The sequence below is a fragment of the Mirounga leonina genome, unplaced genomic scaffold, assembly GCF_011800145.1.
Source record: "Mirounga leonina isolate KUSES-001 unplaced genomic scaffold, KU_Mleo_1.0 Mir_53, whole genome shotgun sequence".
Lineage (NCBI taxonomy): Eukaryota > Metazoa > Chordata > Mammalia > Carnivora > Phocidae > Mirounga > Mirounga leonina.
Genome location: NW_023270807.1, coordinates 73,236,788 through 73,258,590, shown reverse-complemented (window position 1 = coordinate 73,258,590; position 21,803 = coordinate 73,236,788). Strand labels below are relative to the sequence as shown.

Here is a 21,803-nt window from a genome sequence, read left to right as displayed (position 1 = left end):
CAATCAGTAAGAAATAACACATTTAGAAAGGTGAAAATGCACAAGTAATGACACACTTTGGCCCAGTCCCCAAATCCTTAAGGAGCTGGCATCTTGTTCCATCTTCTGTTTTTCCCCTTTACTTCCAGCCAACGAGATTTCATATATAATTGTCTCGGTCTCCATTAAGACTGGGAAAAAGTAGGAGTGTAGTGCCATACTAATTGATGAGTTGTACTCTCTCCACACAGATACTGGCGTTGAATTTAGGACAGTGATCGGCCTAGTACATTGTGACCATCATATCTGTATGAGTTTGAAAGGGTCAAGGCAGGGATTATTGTATTCCGGGCTATTTCATTACCATGTCCGAGGTGCTGAGGCCGGCCTTGGGAGGGAATTGGATGTGAGCTTGACGCCCTTCTTGGGGAAGAGCCACTTGGCCCCAGTGCACGCGACGTTGCGCGTGGAAAGCCTCAGTAATTCGGCACGCGTTCTGCAAACCGAAAAGACAGATAGCCCCGTCCTCTTTCGCTGATTTTTTTACGTAGAACAGCACGCGCGGCACACGGGGCTCACCGCCCAGGTGGGGGTTTGGGGATCCCCACCGCAGGGGGAAGCACCTGGCGGCGAGGTCCCGGCAGGCCCTCCCGAAGCGCCTGTAACCTGCGAGAATGCGGGGCTGGCGGCGGCGGCGGCGGCGGCGGCGGCGCGGGGCGGGGCTTGGCTGCGGAGAAATGACGTCGCCGTCCCCGCGAGCTCGGCGGGCCGCGCGCCCTGGTAACGGCAGCTCCGCGGCTACCGAGTCCTCCTCCATGTCCCCGCCTCTCCCCGCACCAGCCCGCCCCGTCTCCTCCTCCCTCCGCAGCCCCGGCGGCGGCCGTCTCGCTAGGTCCCTGGTGCCGGGTGGGAGCAGGACCCGCGGGGCCACGCTGCCCACGACGCCTCCGCCAGACGTCAGGTGAAGAGCGGGAGAGAGCGGGCCGGGCCCGGGACCGCGCTGCTGGACCCTTGGCGTCTGTCCCGCGTGGGTGTCGCCTGCGGCCTCGATCCGGCGGGGCTGCCCCGTCCCTGGACGGGGGTGACTGCAGGGTCGTGGACCGGAGGGCGCCTGCGGCCGCACCTGACACACACCGGGGATCGGGTCCGGAAGCGGCCGCCCCGGGTTTTGCCTCCCAGACGCCGTTGCTCCGCGGGCCGCCCCCAGAGCGCGAGGACAGGTGCCCCGGCCGGGGTCTGTCGGGAAGATGGCGACCCCGGGCATGAGCTGGCAGCCGCACTATTACGGCGGCTCGGCGGCCGGAGCGGCCAAATTCGCGCCCTCGCCGGCCGCCGCGCAGCAGGCGGGGCACAGCATGGACTATAGCCAGGACCTGCACCTGAAAATGAGCAAGAAAATCGCCCAGCTCACTAAGGTAAGGGCGCGGCGGCGGGGTCGGCACGGCGGGGACCCCGTGCGGGCCGCGCAGCGGCGGGGCTGGGAGGCTGCGCGCCCTCCGCCCGGGGCAGTTGAAGGGGGCTTCTCTGGGGAAGCAACAGCCGAGACTAAGCTCCAGGAACCGTTCAAACTTCGGTGGAACGCTGGAGATGTTCGTTTAAACTAGACAACTCAACGGCAAGGCCGGGTTTATGAGACTTGCACCCCGCTGCCCTTTAGGGGCAAGCCAGCACAGAACAAATTAGGATCTACTTCCTTTATTGCACGATAATAAATCACTTTAGTTTTGGGCTCATGCATCTGCCCAGACTCCACGAGCCTTTACACTACTGTATGAAGTACAGTACCGTATTTACCTAACATGACCCGGAATCTTCTCAATTAATCAGTATCTTCTATTGTTTATGTACTTAAGGGGAGAATAAACCTGAGCAATGTAGGAGGGTAAAACATACTTTGCGTGCCGTTTGGGGGATTTAATGAGTCATTCCTCATTCTGACAAAATGTCAAACAAGGCTTCTTAGATGAATCATATGTCTGCACATAGATGTTTCAGTCTATCAAAAGATAAATTTTCAAAGAGCTTAAGCCTGCAGATTTGGTCAACTGCAGGTAGTTTAGGATGGTGAGCTTTTTTCTAGTTAATGTTGATAAGTAGTTGGTATCTGTGAAGCAAGAGCAATTCAGATCGATTGATTCTGTTGCTCTGTTTACATCTCACCAGCAGTCTTTCAATACCCCTTAATTGCGAACAGGTGATTCCTGGTGTCTGAAAGTTAATAGAGGTGATCTTAATGTGTTTAAGCTGAGTCAGCTAACCACTTGTTAGTGGCGTGGGTATGATGAAGAGAGGTGGGCATCCTGGGCGTTTACTAATAGGTAAGCCCTGAAGTCTGACTCTTTTCAACTCCAAAATTCCCATTATATAATTCCAGTACTAGTTGACACTATTGAGAGGGTAAAGTAAAACAGAGCTGGAAAAAAGGAACTGGGAGTGAAAATGGGGATCAAAAGAGGGTAAAAAGAAGATTTAGGTGAAAAAATATGATTGACGGTAGAAAGAGAAGTAACATGAAAGGACTGAAGAGTGAGGGCTCCAACAGAAAAGTAAAGGAAAAGGAGCAAGCACCTAAGAGTTAAAACTCAGCCATGCAGAGCAAGGCAACACTGGGGGAAATTTTGTTTTCTGATTTTTGTTTTAGGTCCGTGCTGTCTCAGAGTTTGCTCTGTGCCCGGTTTTTACTGTTTCCTCTTCTGACAGTCCCCATATTCAGAGAAGGGAAGGCCCAAGAAGAAACAATAGTATATCATCAGGGCATTTATACATTTGGGAGCTCAAAGCCAGGTTTCCTGAAATCATGTTTGTTCTTCAGAATAATGATGTTCAGAATGAAGCACATGGCTGTTTATGTATTCTGACTTTCTTTTTTTTTTTTAAAGATTTTATTTATTTATTTGACAGAGAGATAGCGAGAGCAGGAACACAAGCAGAGGGAGTGGGAGAGGGAGAAGCAGGCTTCCCGCGGAGTGGGGAGCCCGATGCGGGGCTGGATCCCAGGACACTGGGATCATGACCTGAGCCGAAGACAGACGCTTAACGACTGAGCCACCCAGGCGCCCTATTCTGACTTTCTTATGGTGTGTCCACAGACACCCATTGTTCTGATTTTAGATTATAACCCTCTAGGTTCCTACTGTAAGTAATAGGAACACTCAGTAAGTTGGTAGCGGAACTTTGTGCAGTTTAATGAGGTTTCTCATCTCTCCAGTAAACTGCTTTTCTTTTTACTTATGCTTTTTCAATTATCTGTTCTTTTATCAGAAAAATAATTCACAACTGTTAAAGGTGAGAGTATTGATAGAAGCTGCTATCACGTTCTGTTTACCCACTTTAAATCTAATGAGGCAGGAAGCTGCCCCCATACCAGTGCTCGTCAAGGCTTGAGTGCTATCTGGACTCTCTGATTTAGTGTTTATAGTTACAATCTCTAAACACTCATGCCACCTCCTCTGCTAAGTGCCTCGGACATTTAATCCCTTATACTAGAGTTTCTCAGCCTTAGCACTTGAGCATTTTGATTTGGCTAATTCCTTGGAAGCAGGCAGAGCTGTCCTTTGCATTATAGAATGTTTAACAGCATTCCTAGATTCCTGGTGCTACCTAGTAGATTCCAATGGCACCCCACACCTGCATGACACACCATCATGACAATAAACATGTCTCTAGACATTGCCATATGTTCCCTGGGAGGTGTGAGGACTCGTCCCATTTTGAGAAGCACTGACTTATACTGGAATATCTAGGGTTTCTCTTGCATTTATTACTAAGATAAGATGTGAGAATGAAATAATCAGATAATAGGACTCTGTTGCAGCCAACACCCTTTAGTTTCTGAAATGTACAATAAGACATGCTTCCCTTATGTATCATTTTGGAAACTGTCAAATTTTACAGTCACATATACTTCATGTAAATACTATACCATAAAAATGATATCATGGGGGCGCCTGGGTGGCTCAGTTGGTTAAGCAACTGCCTTCAGCTCAGGTCATGATCCCAGGGTCCTGGGATCGAGTCCCACATCGGGCTCCCAGCTCAGCGGGGCACCTGCTTCTCCCTCTGACCCTCTCCCCTCTCATGCTGTTTCTCTCCTGCTCACTCTCTAATAAATAAATAAATAATCTTTAAAAAAAATGATATCATGAATAATATTTCAACTGTTAGAAACTTTACTGGTATCTACTATATAGAATTTTCATTCATCAAGCGTTTATTAATGAATTCACATCAGTAGAGGTAGGTTGGAAGCTTAGCTTATATTTCAAAATTAAACATAATCATTAAAATAGGATTTTATTTCTTTTGGTAATGAGTCAGTAGTACTCAACTCTTCAGCATTATAGTTAGCATGGCTTGGGAATCTGACTGTCTTGATTTAAAACTCCTACTGCTTACTAGTAATACGACCTTGGGCAAGTCACTAAATTCTGAGCCTCCGTTTCCTAATCTTTAAAAGAGGGGTGATGATACTACAACTAAGATAGTAGGCTCTTAATTCAGGCTGTCACTGAAAAGAGAGAATCTGTGCCAACAAAGTATTAGTGAAATACTGGATAATATATTTTTTTAAATGTTCCTCTCTTCTTAAACTAGTCTGCATTTAATAGCATTGTTATTGTATTTCTTTTGAGAGTTTTCTATGAAACTCTTTAAAAATATATATGGTAATTGTTCTATTTGAATAGCAAAGTTTAAATTTTTCACATGTATCCTGCATTGTTATAGTACAGTATTGAAAATACATGCATTTTCCAGATACTTGGCTGGCTATGAAAGGATAAGGATGAAAGTAATCTGTATTACAATTTTGTACATAGTAAGACTCAATAGATGTTTAACTAAAAAGCCATTCAGGTGCAGACATATTTGTTCAGATTCTGTTTCCTTAGAACCTAACATAGCCATCTCTTAGAAAGGAGAACAGTAGTTTTTAGAGTACCTTTTTATGTAAGGGATGCTTTGCTAAGTGTTAGAGATACAGTAGGGAGCAGGACACAGTCTCTGCCTTTAAAGTGAATCTATTATATTTAGGCTACTCTTAGTAAATTTTAAGAATTACTGTTAGATTTTTGAGTCATGTAATGGCAAATTTCTGGGACTGTTAATGGCTGAACCATCTCAGGATAGGCAGAGAAGCTGGATGGGCTGAGTTATGTTTAGTAGGATCACATTTGTATACTTCTCTACTCTCCACTGTGTTGCCTCTTTAGTGCATTAGGGTAAAAAGCAAGAATTGTGGAAAGTAATTATAAAACAGCTTTTTTTGTGTTACTCACTGTCCCTTTCAGTTTACTCTGTGAGGCTGGCTCATCCTCTGCCCATAGATAAACTTGGCTTTTCTGGTTGCTTTTAGAAAATATAAATTGTCCTTCAGTAACTAAATTGCAGAAGTCTCAATTTGATTATTAAAATGTCCAGGCACCTGGCTGGCTCTTTTGGAAGAGCATGTGACTCTTGATCTTGGTGTTGTGAGTTCGAGCCCCATGTTGGGTGTAGAGATTACTTAAAAATAAAAAAATCTTTAAAAAAATAAAAATAAAATGTACAGTGCCAACAAATAAAAACCCTAAACCAAACCTAAATTAAGGATGAAGCTTCTCCCCCATGCCCATTCCCAGCCAATAATCGGGGAAGGGGGACATCATTGACTTTTTTCTTCTGACTCGGCTTTTCTATTCTTCTTGCTTTGTCTTACCAGTCCTAGTTTAACACCCTCCCCTCCCCCACTGGGCAAAGAAGAAGGGAAGAGGGGAAAGACTAGCAGTAAAATTTATTTGAATAGTTCATGGTAATCTAGCTTCAGTGCTGTTGTAGACTTGGCACACATTTAAAGCTCATTCTTTCACTCCTGCATCTTCCACCTCCTACCTCCATTGCTCAGGATTCCTCAGCTCAGGTTGCTTGACAGTGAGAATGCATGTGTATTCTGGCTGGTTGCTTACTCCTTCCTCAGCCTCTTAGATCTGGCAGGACCTTCATGTTTATTTTGCCAAGGTCTGTTCAAGCTTCAGGTAACCCTCTTGGATAGACCCAGATGACCCCACCCCAGCTTACTCTGTTTCTTTCCCATAGGGCCCATCTTGGTCCATAGGGAGCATTCATTCTATGTCCAGACAGACTCTGATAGTGGTCTCAATTCAGCATCTCTCATTCAGTCTCACATACCTCTTCATCCAGTTTCTCATCCTTTTGATTTTCCAAGAATGAATCAGATGCCACTTCAGTATGCTCTTCTAAGTGCTTGAGACACATACCAAGATCTTCAAGTGGTCCCATCAAAGCCTTTTCCTCTAGGCTTTAGGTGAGTGACAAGCATCCATCCTTTCTCTTAAAGGCAAGGACACTTGTTCCTATAGCTCTCCCCAAGGAAACCTTCTCCAAAACCCTGCTCTGTAACCTCTTTGAGGCTTTTCTCACTAATATTGGGTGTAGGAGGTAGCACATCTCAAGACTGCTCTCTTTAGACTGCCTTTTTTTTTTTTTAATTTTGAGAATATTCTGTCACCTGCTTTGACATGTCAGTTGCCTTTGGTTCTCAATAGAAACTTCCCTTTTAATATCTTGTTATGTTAGCTGCTCATAAGTGCCTCCTTAGTTGATTGTACTTTTTTAATACAGTTCAGTCTAGGTATCACTAACTGACATGACTAGTATAAGGTAGGGTATATGGTTCCAAAGAGCAGGAGTAGTTTCTTTGTGTTCTCTGTGTTCAGCATCAATCATTCTTAAAAGTCTTCTTTTAATACTCAGCTTATGTCTCCCCCCACCCCCACCCCTCCTGAAAACTGCCCTGTCCAACCTAGGCCTTGTTAGGCTTGCCTTACTCTGAATTACTATAACATTTATTGTCTGTTGTACTTATTGGTACTTAATACAGATTTGTGAAATGTTTATTTTGTTTATAAATATCTTGTTTCTGTAATTTGAATGTAATTTCCTCAGCTATAGAGACTATTTTTCATGTAATTTTAATATGAATACTTTGCACGTAGTATAAAAGCTTAATAAATATTTATTGAAGGTGATGGTGGTGGAGTTGATGGTAATGATGCTGTACCAAGTAATTTTGTTATACAGTAGGTTTAGTAAATATTTCTGAGGACCATATCTGCTATTCTTCTGGGTTAATGTTAGATCATTTCAGCTGAATTAAATTACTTTTAAATATTTAAATGTTTATTGGTTTCCTCTTAAACTGTTTCAAAAGCTATATTATTTCATAATATACTTAATATTTTTGATGCAAAAATAAAAAATATAAAGCACTCTGTTTAAAATATAAATATTTGTCATTGCAAAAGTTAGGTAATTGATACCAGATTCTTAGCAAATAAAAAAAAAATAGTCTTGTGATCAGTCATTTAATACTAACTGCTTTTACTATATCCCAAATCAGACTATGTTAATATACTAGTGAAATTTTCAAACAATTGTGTTTTCTGTTCATTAAATACAACCCATTTTTCACTAGTTTGAATTACCTAGATATTGTTTGATCATACTATTCAGTTTTAGTTATGACCTGGGTTGTTTCGGTTTAGCACATATCAGATACTGCATCTTTTTTCCCCTCCTTTGTTTCACTGCAGCTTTGCCATTCTCTTATGTAGTAGCTTGGATGTAATCTTTTAGTCATAGTTGAGTGGTTTGAATTAATTTCTTATATTTTACCAATGGACACAAAAATGTGATATATGGTTTATCAATTGTCCAAGTGCTTATAAAGGGACTCCCTTTAGAGTTAAAAGGTTTAGAGCTGGAAGAAACCCAGATTCTGACCAGCCTAACTCTCTGGTTTTATAGGTGTGGAAGTTGAGGGCCCAGAGTCATTTGAAGATTACACAGTTCGTCACTAGCAGAACCTGAACATGAACCCAGGCCTCTGGATTGGTCTAAGAGAAGGGCAGCTATGCTAGCAGGTCTCTTTTCCCTGTGTCTGCCTTCTTTCTAATACTACTCATTCATTTCCTGAGAAGCCGGAGTTGTCTTGGTGGTGGTTTTCTCACACTGGAACCATGTTTTGTTTACTGTCTGAATCACAGACTTCTGGTGACAGTGAACCCATGTGCCGCCCCTCCCATACACTGAACAACCTCTGGATTTATAGGTTGTACAATATGTAACTGTGACTTTGGTAAATTTGTAACAGCTATGTTTATGTATTCTCAGATAAATGTCATAATATTTTTATGTTTTTATTAACAGCTTTAGTCATTCCCGACTAAAAAAATGTTTTAATTACTTTGATTTGGAGACTGTCATGCTTGGTGTCAAAGTTACTACTGGATGGTATTTTAAATATTTTTCCTTTGACTGCTTGCTTGCTTAATTGGATTATTGCTTAGGTCTCATTCCCAAAGACAGGAAGTTGGAAGTTTTCCTGTTTTTCTCCTTCCATCCCTCTCTCTGTGTTGTTCATGAAAATCCTTTGCGGTCTTCTAATTACCAACCTCTTAAAAAGTGGTTAAGGAGGATAAAGGTTCAGCAAAATGCGAGTGAAGCAATCTGGTAAATTTTTTTAAGATTTATTTATTTATTTGAGAGAGAGAGAGGGAGCGCATGCGTGCATGGGGAGGGGCAGAGGGAGAAGGAGAGAGAATCTTCAAGCAGACTCCCTGCTGTGCGAGGAGCCTGACCTTGGGGCTCGATCTCAGGACCTGGAGATCATGACCTGGTGGAAATCAAGAGTCAGCCACTGGACTGACTGAGCCACCCAGGCACCCTGCAATCTGGTCACTTTAATTCTGAATGGCAATAGGAAGTAATTGGGGTGGGGAAGGGAGGAGGAATTTTAAAAATGATATTCTAGGGGCGCCTGGGTGGCTCAGTCGTTAAGCGTCTGCCTTCGGCTCAGGTCATGATCCCAGGGTCCTGGGATCGAGTCCCACATCGGGCTCCCTGCTCGGCAGGAAGCCTGCTTCTCCCTCTCCCACCCCCCTGCTTGTGTTCCTGCTCTCGCTATCTCTCTGTCAAATAAATAAATAAAATCTTTAAAAAAAAAATGATATTCTGTCCTTTCAGTTTATCTTATGAGATCTAAAATGTTTCTAATCCTTGAGCATTCAAATAAACTTGGATATTATGCCATGAAATGGGACTGATGTGAGTAATGGAAATTTGTTAAAGCCATACTTGTTTTTTCAGTACAGGAAGTTTCTATTTTGTAGACCACTTATGGGTGAGAAGGACATTAAGTAAGTCTGTCAGAATTGTTACTTCCCAGTCCTTTTTGGAGATAAACACCTGAGGAAAGGTAGGAGACAATTGCTAATTGAATTCAGAATTTTTTTTTTGGTAAATAAAAATGATGTTATAAACGGTAGTTTGATGTGGGGGAAATATTACTATCAAGTTTTATTTTGTATTGCAAGTGTGACCTGAGCCACAAAGACTTTTTTAGATTGACCTGGAAACTTACAGTTATTTAAGTATTACTGGAGAATAGCTTCTCACTGCCAATCAGTGTTAATATACAAAAGTGAATTCTGGGAACACCAGTCTTTGCAGGTTGGGGATTGCCACTTATAGTCAGTATTTTGGTATACTTAACATTTGAGACTGAAGCAAATATTTTAGAAGATAAGCTTTTATTTTTAGCTTTCTATTAAACTACAACAGTGTGCACTGTCATTTGTAGGTCTCAAGCTTCATTATTGATTACATCTTTCTTTCCTACTAAAGCTTTGACAAAATGTACAAAATTAGTGAAGTTGAATATGTAAATTTTTTATCCTACATCTTTTACCTTCATCTTGCGATGTAAAGGGAGGTTAAAACTACCAAAGGACCTATAGTAGATGGAAAAGCAAAAGGTTTAGTGATCAACCAGAATACTTGGAATTTGAACAGTTTAGACTCAGGTCCTAATGTGCCACCTAATTTATTACAAAGGAGATACTACTTTTAATGACTTCTAAAAATTACGAATCTGTATTTTCTAATTTATATGTACCATTTCTATTTTGAGGTTTAAAAAGGTTTGAAAATGAAAATTTGGTTTACAAAATACATTGCTAATATTTAAGTTATCTCTAAAACTGACAATTATAGTAAAATATTAGGATAAACCCTATTCAAAATTATTGGAGAATGAGTTATTTTAGTTGATTAGAAATTACCATAAGTACTGATAATTTTCTACTTTCCAAAATAATATACCTACATTTAAACCATACCATTCATAAGGTACATGGAGTCCTTTATTATCTCTGGATCATTGTTAGAATCATCAGTATATGCATTGAAGATTAGGCCAAACCTATACTAATCCTATGGCAAATGCTGAAATTTTATTTCTGAATAAATTCTGTTACTTTTTTTATTTGCCCTGTCTCTCTTATAAAGTGAAGTGCAAAGTTTGAATATGCACAAATTCTAGACATTGACTTTCTGGTTGGGAAGATTTCGTTTATTCTGCTGAATGTGTCTGTGTGCTCACAGGTATTTGCATTTTTCATCCTGTTCCTTCTGAAACACTTCATAACAGAATTTCATCTCTCCCAGAAAACATTTCATAACTGAAACCCTAAATAGTACCAAAATGCATGTAATTTTGAGGGGAAGTTTTGTGTGTGTGTGTGTGTGTGTGCATGCGCGTGTGTGCATGTAAATACATGTGTTTGATATACTGGTCTACCCAGAGTAACAAAAGAAGATATACTTAAATATGACTAAAATAGAACATATAGATCCATATGGTTGGTAAACTTTTTTTTTTTTTTTTGGTTGGTAAACTTTTGTTGAATGCCTAGTCCATGAAAGATGCTGTGTTAGGCACTATTGATTATTTAATACTAGTAATTTATCATTCCACTTCTGGACTATATTTATTTTTCATTCTTTTCAGTAGACTTGTGAGAAAATATCAGAACAGAGCAGGTGAGCATTTTAATCAACAGATTAATCTGACAAAAAATTTTTTAAAGATTTTATTTATTAGAGAGAGAGCACAAGCAGGGGGAGCAGCAGAGAGAGGGAGAAGCAGACTCCCCGCTGAGCAAGGAGCCGGATGCAGGGCTTGATCCCAGGACCCTGAGATCATGACCTGAGCTGAAGGCAGACGTTTAACTGACTGAGCCACCCAGGCGCCCCTAATCTGACAAATTTAAATGCTTAATTATTGGCAACTTTTTGGTTGGTTTGTTTTGGGTGGAATTTATATATCTAATTTTCTTAGATAAAGAAGCTAGTGCCTTCTGGTGTCTTCTTCAATAAGGTTTTTAATAATAATTTAAAGAATAAGGTTGACACATTCTCTGGTTACAAATCTGTAACGTATTTGTCCAGGGGATAAAGGAGGTAAGGGAAACTTCAGTCTTCTGAAACCCAGGAGTTAATGGGTCTGTATTAGGTTTAAGTGTCTCATGGGCAGGCCAGAGAGCCACAGTCCCAGAGCCATATGACCCAGTGAGGCAGCAGTGTCTATCATGTAGGTCAGAGGTATGGGGTCAGTGGGTTAGACAGACCCCAGTTTGAATTTCAGGTTCACCACTTATTAGTGTTTGACCTTTAATAAATTTTAACCTGTGAGAGGCTCAGTCTTCTCATCTATAAAATGAGAGTAGCGAAGCCTACCTCATAGAATTACTGTAGAGCTTAAATAAGATAATTTGTGTAGGAAAGAAGGTCAGTAAATGTCAATTTCTACCCATTTTCTGGGCTCCTACCCCTTGGTTCAGCCTTTAACAGTTAACAGTCTTTAGCAATTAAGTATTTTGGGGTGCCTGGGTGGCTCAGTCAGTTGAGTGTCCGACTCTTGGTTTTGGCTCGGGTCATGGTCTTGGGGTCCTGGGATGGAGCCCATGTCAGGCTCCGTGCTCAGCAGGGAGTCTGCTTCCCCTCTCTCTCTCCCCATCTGCCCCTCCCCCTGCTCAGGCACATTGTCTTTCTCGCTCTCTCTCAAATAAATGAATAAATAAATAAATATGTTTTTGTATATATTTTCTCTTTTGATGGAGATATATTCTATATTATTAGGGACCACAGCTCTCAAAAGTAAAGGTTTAACAGCAAATAAAATACTGTTGATTCTCACTGAGATGGTTATATTCTATCAAGTTATGTTCTACGGGTAATACAGGGTTATGTTCCTGACACCCTCTGGTCACATTTTCATCAACCAGTAAATATATAACCTTGTTTTATGTGTGTTTCTGTTTAATGGCACCTTATTTAATACATATTATCTATTCATTAAGAGTGAACTCATAGAGGGCACCTGGGTGGCTCAGTTGGTTAAGCATCTGCCTTTAGCTGAGGTCATGATCCCAGAGTCCTGGGATCAAGCCCTGCATCAAGCTCCCTGCTCTGCAGGGAGCCTGCTTCTGCCTCTCCCTCTGCCTGCTGCTCCCCCTGCTTGTGCTTATGCGCACCCTCTCTCTCTCTCTGTGTCAAATAAATAAATAAATAAAATCTTAAAAAAAAAGTAAACTTATAGGCAACAGCATTATAGCTCATGCGTGAATGAAGCTTATCTAACATTCTGTGAGTGTTAGATTGTGAGGTTATATATAAATTTTAGCAAGTAGGCAAACTTGGAAATATGGAATCCACAATAATGAGGATCTACTGTATCTAAAAATGGATACAGAACTTTGCATCTGCTGTTTACTTAGCCCCTGCTCTGGTTTTTCAGCTGTTGCCATGGACCTGTGTGACTATGACTCTTATTAATACCCTGAACACCCTCACATGAGTGTGACTTTGACTCTTATTATCTTGCTAAGCTCCCACAGATGAAAGGGTGTGGAAGGGATAGTGGGGGCAGGAATACTCATCTTTTGTGTGAGTTGCCAGTCACCAAGCAGCTACCCTACAATCATAAATAGGGCACAAAATAACACGATTCTCTCCTTGTGTATAAACTGTGATCTTCATAATCTGAACTTGAATCTACTACATTGCCCTAGGTCAGAAGGAATAAAATATATAAATTATTCCACAGCATGGAGTGAAACCTTTGGAAGTATAATGTTGACTTAATTAAAATAAAGTCTTATTTTTTTATATTCATCATTTGCTTAAAATATGTTTGTGGTTCCTTCCCAATACAAACTGTCAGTGTGGGAGTTGTTTTTGTTAAAAGCCTTTGTCTAGATATCTGAAGATAACTAGGAATCTTATATTTTCTGGGTTCAGCGCATTTGGTTGGAAGTCTCTGTAGTAACTTTATGCAACGTACAGGAAACTTAAAATATTTAAATAGAGAATATTTTGGCAGATAATTAGGCTTGACCTATACCTTTTTTAAATGACTAGAAGAATGTGTATTTTCAATGTTGTTAATAGTAGAGAATGTTCATATCTGTCAATACCTTCTTATCCTAGTCCCCCGGTGATTATCAGAAAATGCTGGTGAAAAGGAGGCTGGATAAGAGCACTCTGTGGTCTTCAAGGAGTTAGTAAGGTTAACTGGCCTAGAAAAAGACTTTGATCTGAAGCCAAGCCTGTCACTTTGATATTGCTCTCTTTAGGACCCTGCATATCTTTAATTTCAATCCTGAGTCTCTCTTGCTATTTATTTTTTCTGTTTCTGGATTGTGGAGCATTGTCAGAGAAAATTATGGAACTGGACTCTGGCAGAAAAATGCTACCCCTCACTTCCTTACCCCCAAAGGATTCTACATCCCAATCCCTGGAATCTTTGAACATTTACCTTACATTTGCAAATATGACTAAGTGAAGGATTTTGAGATGGTGAGATTATCCTTGATTATTTGGATGGGGCCAGTGTAATTACAAGAATCCTCCTGAGTGAAAGAGGGAGGGAGGGAGGAAGGTAAGTCAGTGCCAGAGTGATGGGATGTGAGAAGGACTTGACTAGCCATTACTGATTTTGAAGATGGATTGTGGCCATGAGCCAAGGAAGGTAGGTGGCCTCTAGGAACTGGAAAAGGCAAGGAAATGAATTCTCCCCGAGAGCCTCCAGATTTTAGCCCAATGAAAGTTGTTTGAGACCTCCAGAATTGTAAGATTAATAGATCTGTGTTGCTTTACACCGCTAGCTTTGTGCAAATTGTTACAGCAACAAGAGGAAACTAATGCTTGGACATTGATAGCTCTCTGCAACATCATGTGACCCAATTCTGCTTGATCATGTAGTGTTGGTGCATAATGTTGCTGTCTCTCCGAATTGCCTCCTGTTGCTTCCTCTCATACACATCATGTAGATAAGCTGCTTTCTATTTTACTAAAACTGTCAAGACTATCAAGCTTCAGTTACTTGTCTACAAAGATACTGGGGTCATTCATTCCTTGAGAGAACTTTCTCCTGGTCCTTCCACCTTAACTCTTATGTATATGCTGCTTCTCTATGTCTTAAATAGCTCACTCTTGGCAGGGATAGATGGGAATCAAGGAAACTAATTGGGAGGGTATTGGAATACAGTATTGATGAGAGATTATGAGGGCCTAGATTAGGACTGTGGTGGAGAGAGAGAGAGATTTGGGAAATCTTGAGGGGCAGATTTAAGAAACATTTAGGAAGTAAACTTGTCAGGTCTTTGTGACAGTCTGTTGTAGTGGAAGATTGAGGATAACAGATCTTTTGTCACATGGTAGATACTCATGAATGAATGTTAATGGATGAGTGACTAGATGGATATTAATGTCAACTGAGATAGGAATATAGGAAGGACATCTATTTCTGTATAACAAGTTACTCCCAAATTTAGCAGGTTAATACAACAAACATTTATTATCTCACTATTTCTGAGGTTCAGGAATGTAGGTGTCTGTTAGCTTGGTGGTTTTGGTCCAGGGTTTCTCATGAGGTTACAGTCAAGCAGAAGATTTGACTGGCTCTGGATGCTCCATTTTTTTTAGTTAACTCCTCTGCTGTTAGCAGGAGACTTTAGTCCTTCACCACATTGACCTCTCTCTACATCAAGTGATCCTAGGGGATTGGGGGAGAAAGAGACCAAAATGCAAGCTGTGGTCTTTTTGTAATATAATCGTAGAGTGACATATTATCATCTTTGCCATATTCTTACACAAACCAACCATGGTATACTAGAGGTAGTGACCACACAAAGATTTGACTATCAAGAGACAAAAATCAGTGTAGGCCATTTTAGAGGCTGGTTATCCCAAGAGAGAAGCAGAATTAATGGGAGAGAGAATGAGTTCAGTCTGAGATGGCTGTGTATATCCAGGTAGAAATAGTTAGCAAACGTTTGGATATTCATTTTAAGTCAAAAGGAGAGATCAATACTAGAAATAAGAATTTAAAAGTCATTAGCATATAAGTGATAATTAAAATCATGAGTGGCTGGGGCCTCAAACAGAGTAGAAATTATTTAGTATAGCTGCTAGGGGAAAGAAGAGAAAATCAATGACCAGATCTTTTCAAAGAAAAGATCCAGGGAGATGTGTTGTTGTCCCAAGAGGAAATTAGATGTGGTATTTGGTCTTAATTTAAATGCTTCACAGTTTTCTGGAAAGTCCTATGGAGAGGATCATTGTTCACCAAATGTAGGAGAGAAGAGGGCAGTTATTAAAGGATTATTCCAGAGTCTGAGTTTTGCCTGATGGGTATAGCAGAAGGACTGGGGTAAGAGAACTAAAGAACTTCGATAGACAGTTCTGTTAATCTACCTTCAGGCTGCATGGGGAAGGAAGTGAGGTTAGGACAGAGTTGACAGATTACGGAAACTTTAGGAATTGAGAGGACCATTGGTGTGAATGTAGATAATGCTCAGAGGCTGAGGGTTTACAGCAAGGAGTTTTAACATGAGAGGGGGGCTGTTTCTGAGGTGGAGTAAGTTAAAATGAGACTGCAGGGTACAGTCTTGAGAATGTTTATAGGGGAGTGACAGTTGTTGTATAGGGGAGTGACAGTTGTTGGAGTTAGGAATCCCAAAGAACTGTAAGTCTGGTCTTTTAGATTCTACATGCATTTTTGAAATCTCCAAAGGTAATGACAGTTGGGATAGGAGGGAAATTTGTGAGTCGCAATGCCTAGGTTTACACTGAATGTAGACAATATGACAGGCCATGGCTACCCTGACCCCAGTTACCTGCAGAATGTGCTGGCAGAGCTGGTGCCTGGGGGTGACCGAGGACTGCCTGGGGCAGCAGTGACCCCCAGCCTGACCAGCCCCATCTCCACCCGCCTCCGGCTGGCAGCCAGCCACCCTCTCCCCATGCTGCCGGCTGGGCTTCCCTGGGATGGGCAGGCGGGAAGGTGCCTTTCCTCAGAGGCTGCAGTGTTTGTCGGGGGCCTGCCTTCCCCCCCCCCCCCCCAGGCCTGGATCTGCATGAGAGTTGGACAAGCCTGGGGAGTTGTACTTGTGTGGGCTTAAGATGCAGCTACCTCAGTGCGTGGGACCCTGCCCTTGGCGGGCTGCTTTGCATCCATAGTGCCGGGGGCCTGGCGTGGGGTGAGTGAGACTGCCCCATTGTAGCCAGGGCAGGCGTGGGTTCCAGGTCAGCTTCTTATACCTCAGATATTCTTTTGTAATAAATGCCCTATAGCCAAAAAAAAAAAAAAAAAAAAAAGATTGAGTCTGGTTTATTACTATCATGAGGCAGGTGGAGTGATAAAGCTAAATAATAGAACAATTTGTCTGACTGTGCCATGTTGTGCCTTTTAGAAGGCAGCACTGGGTAGCTAGGTAAATGCCCAAGTCACTTCCAAATCCCATGATGAGTTAGGTGCAACATAGAGTATGGCTTCTGGTGGAAGAGAATCCGTGTCTTTGGCCGAGAGGGGCAAAAATGAGGTTCTGAAGGTGTAAGAAGTTAGTTTTATTTATGTGGGCGGGTGGTGGGTGTTTGATCTAATACTTAAATATTGGCTCAGAGATTGAAAAGAGTACAATAAGAAGAGGGTGGGAGACCAGCGGTGGAGGAACCAGGGGATGAAGATGGATACCAGAATTTAGCTTGCAGCCGTTCTGCAGTCATATGGCTAAGTAAGGTGGAATATATTGTCTTAAAATGCAGAATCTTATTTTGCTTAAGTTTTTTTTTTTAATTAGCAACTAGAAAATCATAAGTCTTCATATTAAACAAGAAACTACAGGGCGCCTGGGTGGCTCAGTCAGTTAAGCATCTGCCTTCGGCTCAGGTCATGATCCCCAGGGATCTGGGCTCGAGTCCTGCATCAGGCTCCCTGCTCAGTGGGGAGCCTGCTTCTCCCTCTCCCTCTGTCTGCCGCTCCGCCTACTTGTGATCTCTCTCTCTCTTTCTCTCAGAAATAAATAGAATCTTAAAAAAGAAGAAAATAGAATTTTTAAGAAAAACATGATGTATTTGTGAATTATTTGATCAAACTGTCTTTTCTAACTGATTAATGTTTTAGAACTTTTAAGAAAAATATATATTTGTGAATTATTTGATCAAATGGTCTTTTCTAACTTGATTATTAATGTTTATATAAAATTTCTGCATAGTTTGTCATCCTTAAAATAATAGCATGAATAAATATACCAATATTCTATTTATTAGATATATGGGTATATTTTTAGGTTTTACCTTTTGTTGGTTGATACTTAAATCTGAAAGTCCCATTTTATAAAATCTAAACATCTTTTAGAAAACTAGCATAGAAGCTATTTAACAAAAGAAGAGGTATTGTGCCAAATACAGCCTCTGGAATTAACATGTCTGAGGTATGGAACTTTGCCTGTTTTACTTTATTTCTATATGGATAGTCGTTCAGTAGCCATTTTGAGTGTCTAATAAATGCTAGACACCAGGGGTGGGGGGAACAAGTAAGTCCTGGAGCTCATCCTTCAGGAGCTTGCAATTTAACAGATGTACAAGGCAGAACATACCTGAGACAAAGCAACATTTGGCAATGCTCTTAATGTTTTATATTATCTGAGTGAAACTCTGGCCAGATCAGTAAGTGCCTTCTGAGTCCTTTCATTCCCTCTACTGAGCATGACTGCTTCTACCACAAGATGGGAGAGAGGAACTGAGAGGACCATTGGGGTGAATGTCAATAATGCCCAGAGGCCGAGGGTTTACAGCAGGCTGTCTCGTGCATACCTGGTTACAGTTTCTTGGAAGGACCATATCAATAAGCAAAAACAATTAAACCAAAAAGTGTACTGTGCAATACTGTGTGTTGGACACTGTGTTAAGCACTTTACATACATTATGTTGTTTCACCATCATAACTTCATAAACTAGATACTTGCTCTCTAGAGCTCTTGCTCCCTGCTGAACAGACTTCTCTGCAGCCACATCTCTTCATCAAATACTCTCTCTGCTTATTGTGATTGAAAACCTGCTCTCTCCCCAGGTTACTGCTTTTTCTGCTGCCTTTGCAGGTGACCACTACTCATTTCACACATTGCATCAATCAAAGGTCCTGGAGACAACATTTTTCTTCTAGCTCTCATTGCAACCTGTAAACCATTACTGCTAGACTCTTCTGTAAATACAGTTCTTGAGATTTAGGCCAACTGTCTCTTCCTCCTGCACCTCTCTCTTTGTTGCTTCCCATGCTCAGCAGAGAGTTGCTGTCTATGGGTGGCCCATCTAACATCCTAGTCTCACGGTTCTTGACCTTTGCAGATTCTGTGATCTTTATCTTTACTCAAGCTACTCGTACACATTTTCCTCTCAATCTTAAACTCCAGAATACCCATATGGAAGATGATCTAAATATCTGTTGGTTAAATCCATGAACTTCTCCCTTCCTTTTTCACATTTTACCCATTCTCCAGCCCCTCTGGTTTTTTTTCTTCCTGTTCATGAGCCCTTCCTTTCTTCACTTCGCTCTTCATCTGTCCTAGACTGCTTGCACTATTACTGCAGCCACTGTCGTGCCCAGTGTTTTTCCACCACACTTTCCAGACCAGCAAGAGGATAATAGTGGCCAGATGTGCAGCTTGTTCACCCTAGCATCTGTCAGTAAGAAAGCGTAATGTCCTTGCACACACCTCTAGAAGGGCCCAGCTGAGTGGGGTGAAAGCAGAAGGGACACTGGAAGGGGTGCTTAGAAGTGAGTGAGTTCCAGGGATGGGATGTAACTAGGATGATAACACCTGGTTTTAACTGAATATCTTCTGAAAAGTCTAAACTTTAATTAGAAGTGACTAAACACTTAGAAAAACAACAGGACTAAGTTTTTCTCTGCCAAGTAGTTACAAAGATTCATAAAGAAAATGAAGTTCTCTCAGGAAAATGAAGAGTTTGATTTTTTTATGCTATGATTTGTGAGTGACCAATTTGTCCTTATTAAATATAATAACAAGTTATAAAATAGACTATAAAAATGCAATGGTTTGAAGAGTTTGTATTAAGATTACATATTAAACAAGAATAGTCTTTGTTAAACAGTAAAATGAGCTTTTTCTGGCAAAATATGACTTGTGATGAGAGTAGATATATAGAATTCAATATAGCTAACTCAATAATAAAGCATTTATAATGATAAAATGTGAAGTACTGGTATAGTGCTTTGTTTACGACAAGTGCTGAATAATTCTTATGCCTGACAGAATGTTTACTTATCATGGTTATAGTTGGGTGCACAACATCTTGCTTCAAGTAATTATGTCTTTAGTCATGACCTAATTCAAACATAGATTGCAATAAAAGGGTGAAAAAGACTGAAATAATTCCAGTAAGTGGAGAGAATGTTAGAAACAAGCTTTTAAAACAAATAAGCTGGAAATCAAACCCTAGGAAATGATTTTATTGGATATGATGGTTTCTAAAGTTGAATTGTCAAAATAAATGGGGAAATTAACAAAACTGACAAAAAAGAATTTCTTTGGGAATGGAAGTTTCAGTAAAGTGAAGGGGAACAAAAATGTGAAATTCAGTCACTAAAGTGAGTGGGGACGGGCATGTTACCCACCATACACATTCCAGTTAGCTGTTGCTGCTCTGGTTTTCCAGTGCTGCCTTCACACCACCCAAAAGTCTTGCAAAAACAGCCACCACTTTATTCTCACAAATTCTTGGGTCAAGAATTCAGAGAGCAGAGGGGCTGGTTTGTCTGTTCAATGATGTCTGTGTTTTCAGATGGGAAGACTGGAATGGATGGGTGTGATTTGCTCCGTGGGCAGTTGAAACGACTGGGGTTGGAGAATCTACTTACAAGATGACTTCTTTCTTCCTCTGGTGACTTGAAGGCTGGGCTCAGCTGGGGCAGTTGACTAGAGGACCTCATGCCCTCGCATGTAGCTTTCATCTTTCACAGCATGGCAGCATCTGGAGACTGAGTCTTCCAGAGACTGAGAAGGAAGCGGCAAGACTTCTACTGATCTGGGCTTGGAAACCATTCAGTATCACTTTTGCCACATTTTGTTGGTTACAAATGAATCATTAAGGCCAGCCTAGAGTTGAGAGACTTGAACTCCTTGTCGGGGGATTGGCAAGATCATATTGCAGAAGAGCATGTGGGAGGGGAAATATTGTGACCCTTTTGGGAAAACACAGTCTGCTAAAATGTATACTTTCTGGGAATGGGGGAAAATTTAACCCACATTTATAGCTTTTTCAGTGATTAGCCACAGACTTTTTTTTTTTAAGATTTTATTTATTCACTTGAGAAGGATAGATGGAGAGAACATGAGCAGGGGGAGCAGCAGAGGCAGAGGGAGAAGCAGACTCCCTGCTGAGGAGGGAGCCCGACATGGGGCTCAATCCCAGGACCCTGAGATCCTGACCCGAGCCGAAGGCAGATGCTTAACCATCGGAGCCACCCAGGTGCCCCTAGCCATAGACTTTTAAGAGAATAAAAAAATAAGAGAGATGGTAACGTAATATAAATTATTAGGAAAAAGCTCTTCCTGCCATTTGAACACAAATATAGAATCCTCAGATTAGCAGAAACACTTTCCAGCAGCATTTTAAAAAGGCATTATTAGATTTATGGTAATATATGGAATAAGAAGGACTTTTTTTATTATAAGCATAGCAGAGAGTTAGAGCTTACACTATATAATTGCGTGCACTCTGGGTATTGTCACTTCCTAACCACTGGTCAGTTTTCTACCTATTGGGACAGTAAGCAAGAGGACCATAATTGAAGACTTTTTGAGATGTTGAACTTGAGATCTTTGAGATTTTGGATCTTTGCCTCAGTGGTGATAGTGCATGTGTATGTATTTGGGCAGCAGCCTTTACTGGTTTCAAGTTATGCTACATTAATTTTTAACCATATTGTGGAATGAAGTTCTCAATCTGACTAAGCTCTTTCTTCTATCCTCTTAGCCCCTTTGAGAAAGGGGCAGATGGTGACACAGTAGTGGCTGAGTCAGGAAGAAAGCAAGCCACTTTAGCACACTGGTGAGGGCCTCCCTGACCAGAGTCACACAGGACATAGTCCTATCTAGGAGGACTTAAGAGGGTTAATGATCTTGTGGTTTGAATGCTGAATATTTATGATAATGCTTGTCTCTTGGTTTCCTTTTATCACTATGTAAGTGCTCAGCATGTGTCAGTGCCCAAGTTTACATCGCTTTGGAAAGGAAGGAAGTTCTTAGTAGATCATATGAAGAGCATCAGTTTGGGAAATGTTTGAAGATTTTAGTGATGGAGCTGATAAACTAAGTGCACAGTAGAACCCTGGTTCAGTAGCCAGTTACTTTGATGCCCAATGCCAAGTGATGCCCTTCAGTAAGACAAGGGATACATTCTGGTGAGCATAAAATGTTGCTGTGGGATAGTAGAACCCTAAATTAATTTTAGGAAGCTTCTGTCCATTTCATCTTTTAAGACCGTCATCTGTACCTGGATGTCTGCCATCACCTCAAATGCCACATGTCCAGAATTGAATTAATCATCTTCTCCATAAGACCTCTCCCATATGCCAAAGAATAAAGAAATAAACCAAAAAACCTAGTTTCCTTTCTCAACTG

At 41.1% G+C, this 21,803-nt stretch overlaps 1 protein-coding gene across 1 annotated transcript in view; it reads left to right on the top strand.

Moving 5' to 3' along the window:
- The first annotated feature begins 765 nt into the window (after window positions 1-765).
- Window positions 766-21,803, top strand: part of FAM184A (family with sequence similarity 184 member A) — a 112,579-nt gene continuing 91,541 nt past the window's right edge. Inside the window, exon 1 of the mRNA XM_034990398.1 lies at window positions 766-1,394. Within this exon, the coding sequence (XP_034846289.1) occupies window positions 1,227-1,394 (168 nt within the window). The 5' untranslated portion in view covers window positions 766-1,226. The remainder of the gene's footprint in view (window positions 1,395-21,803) is intronic.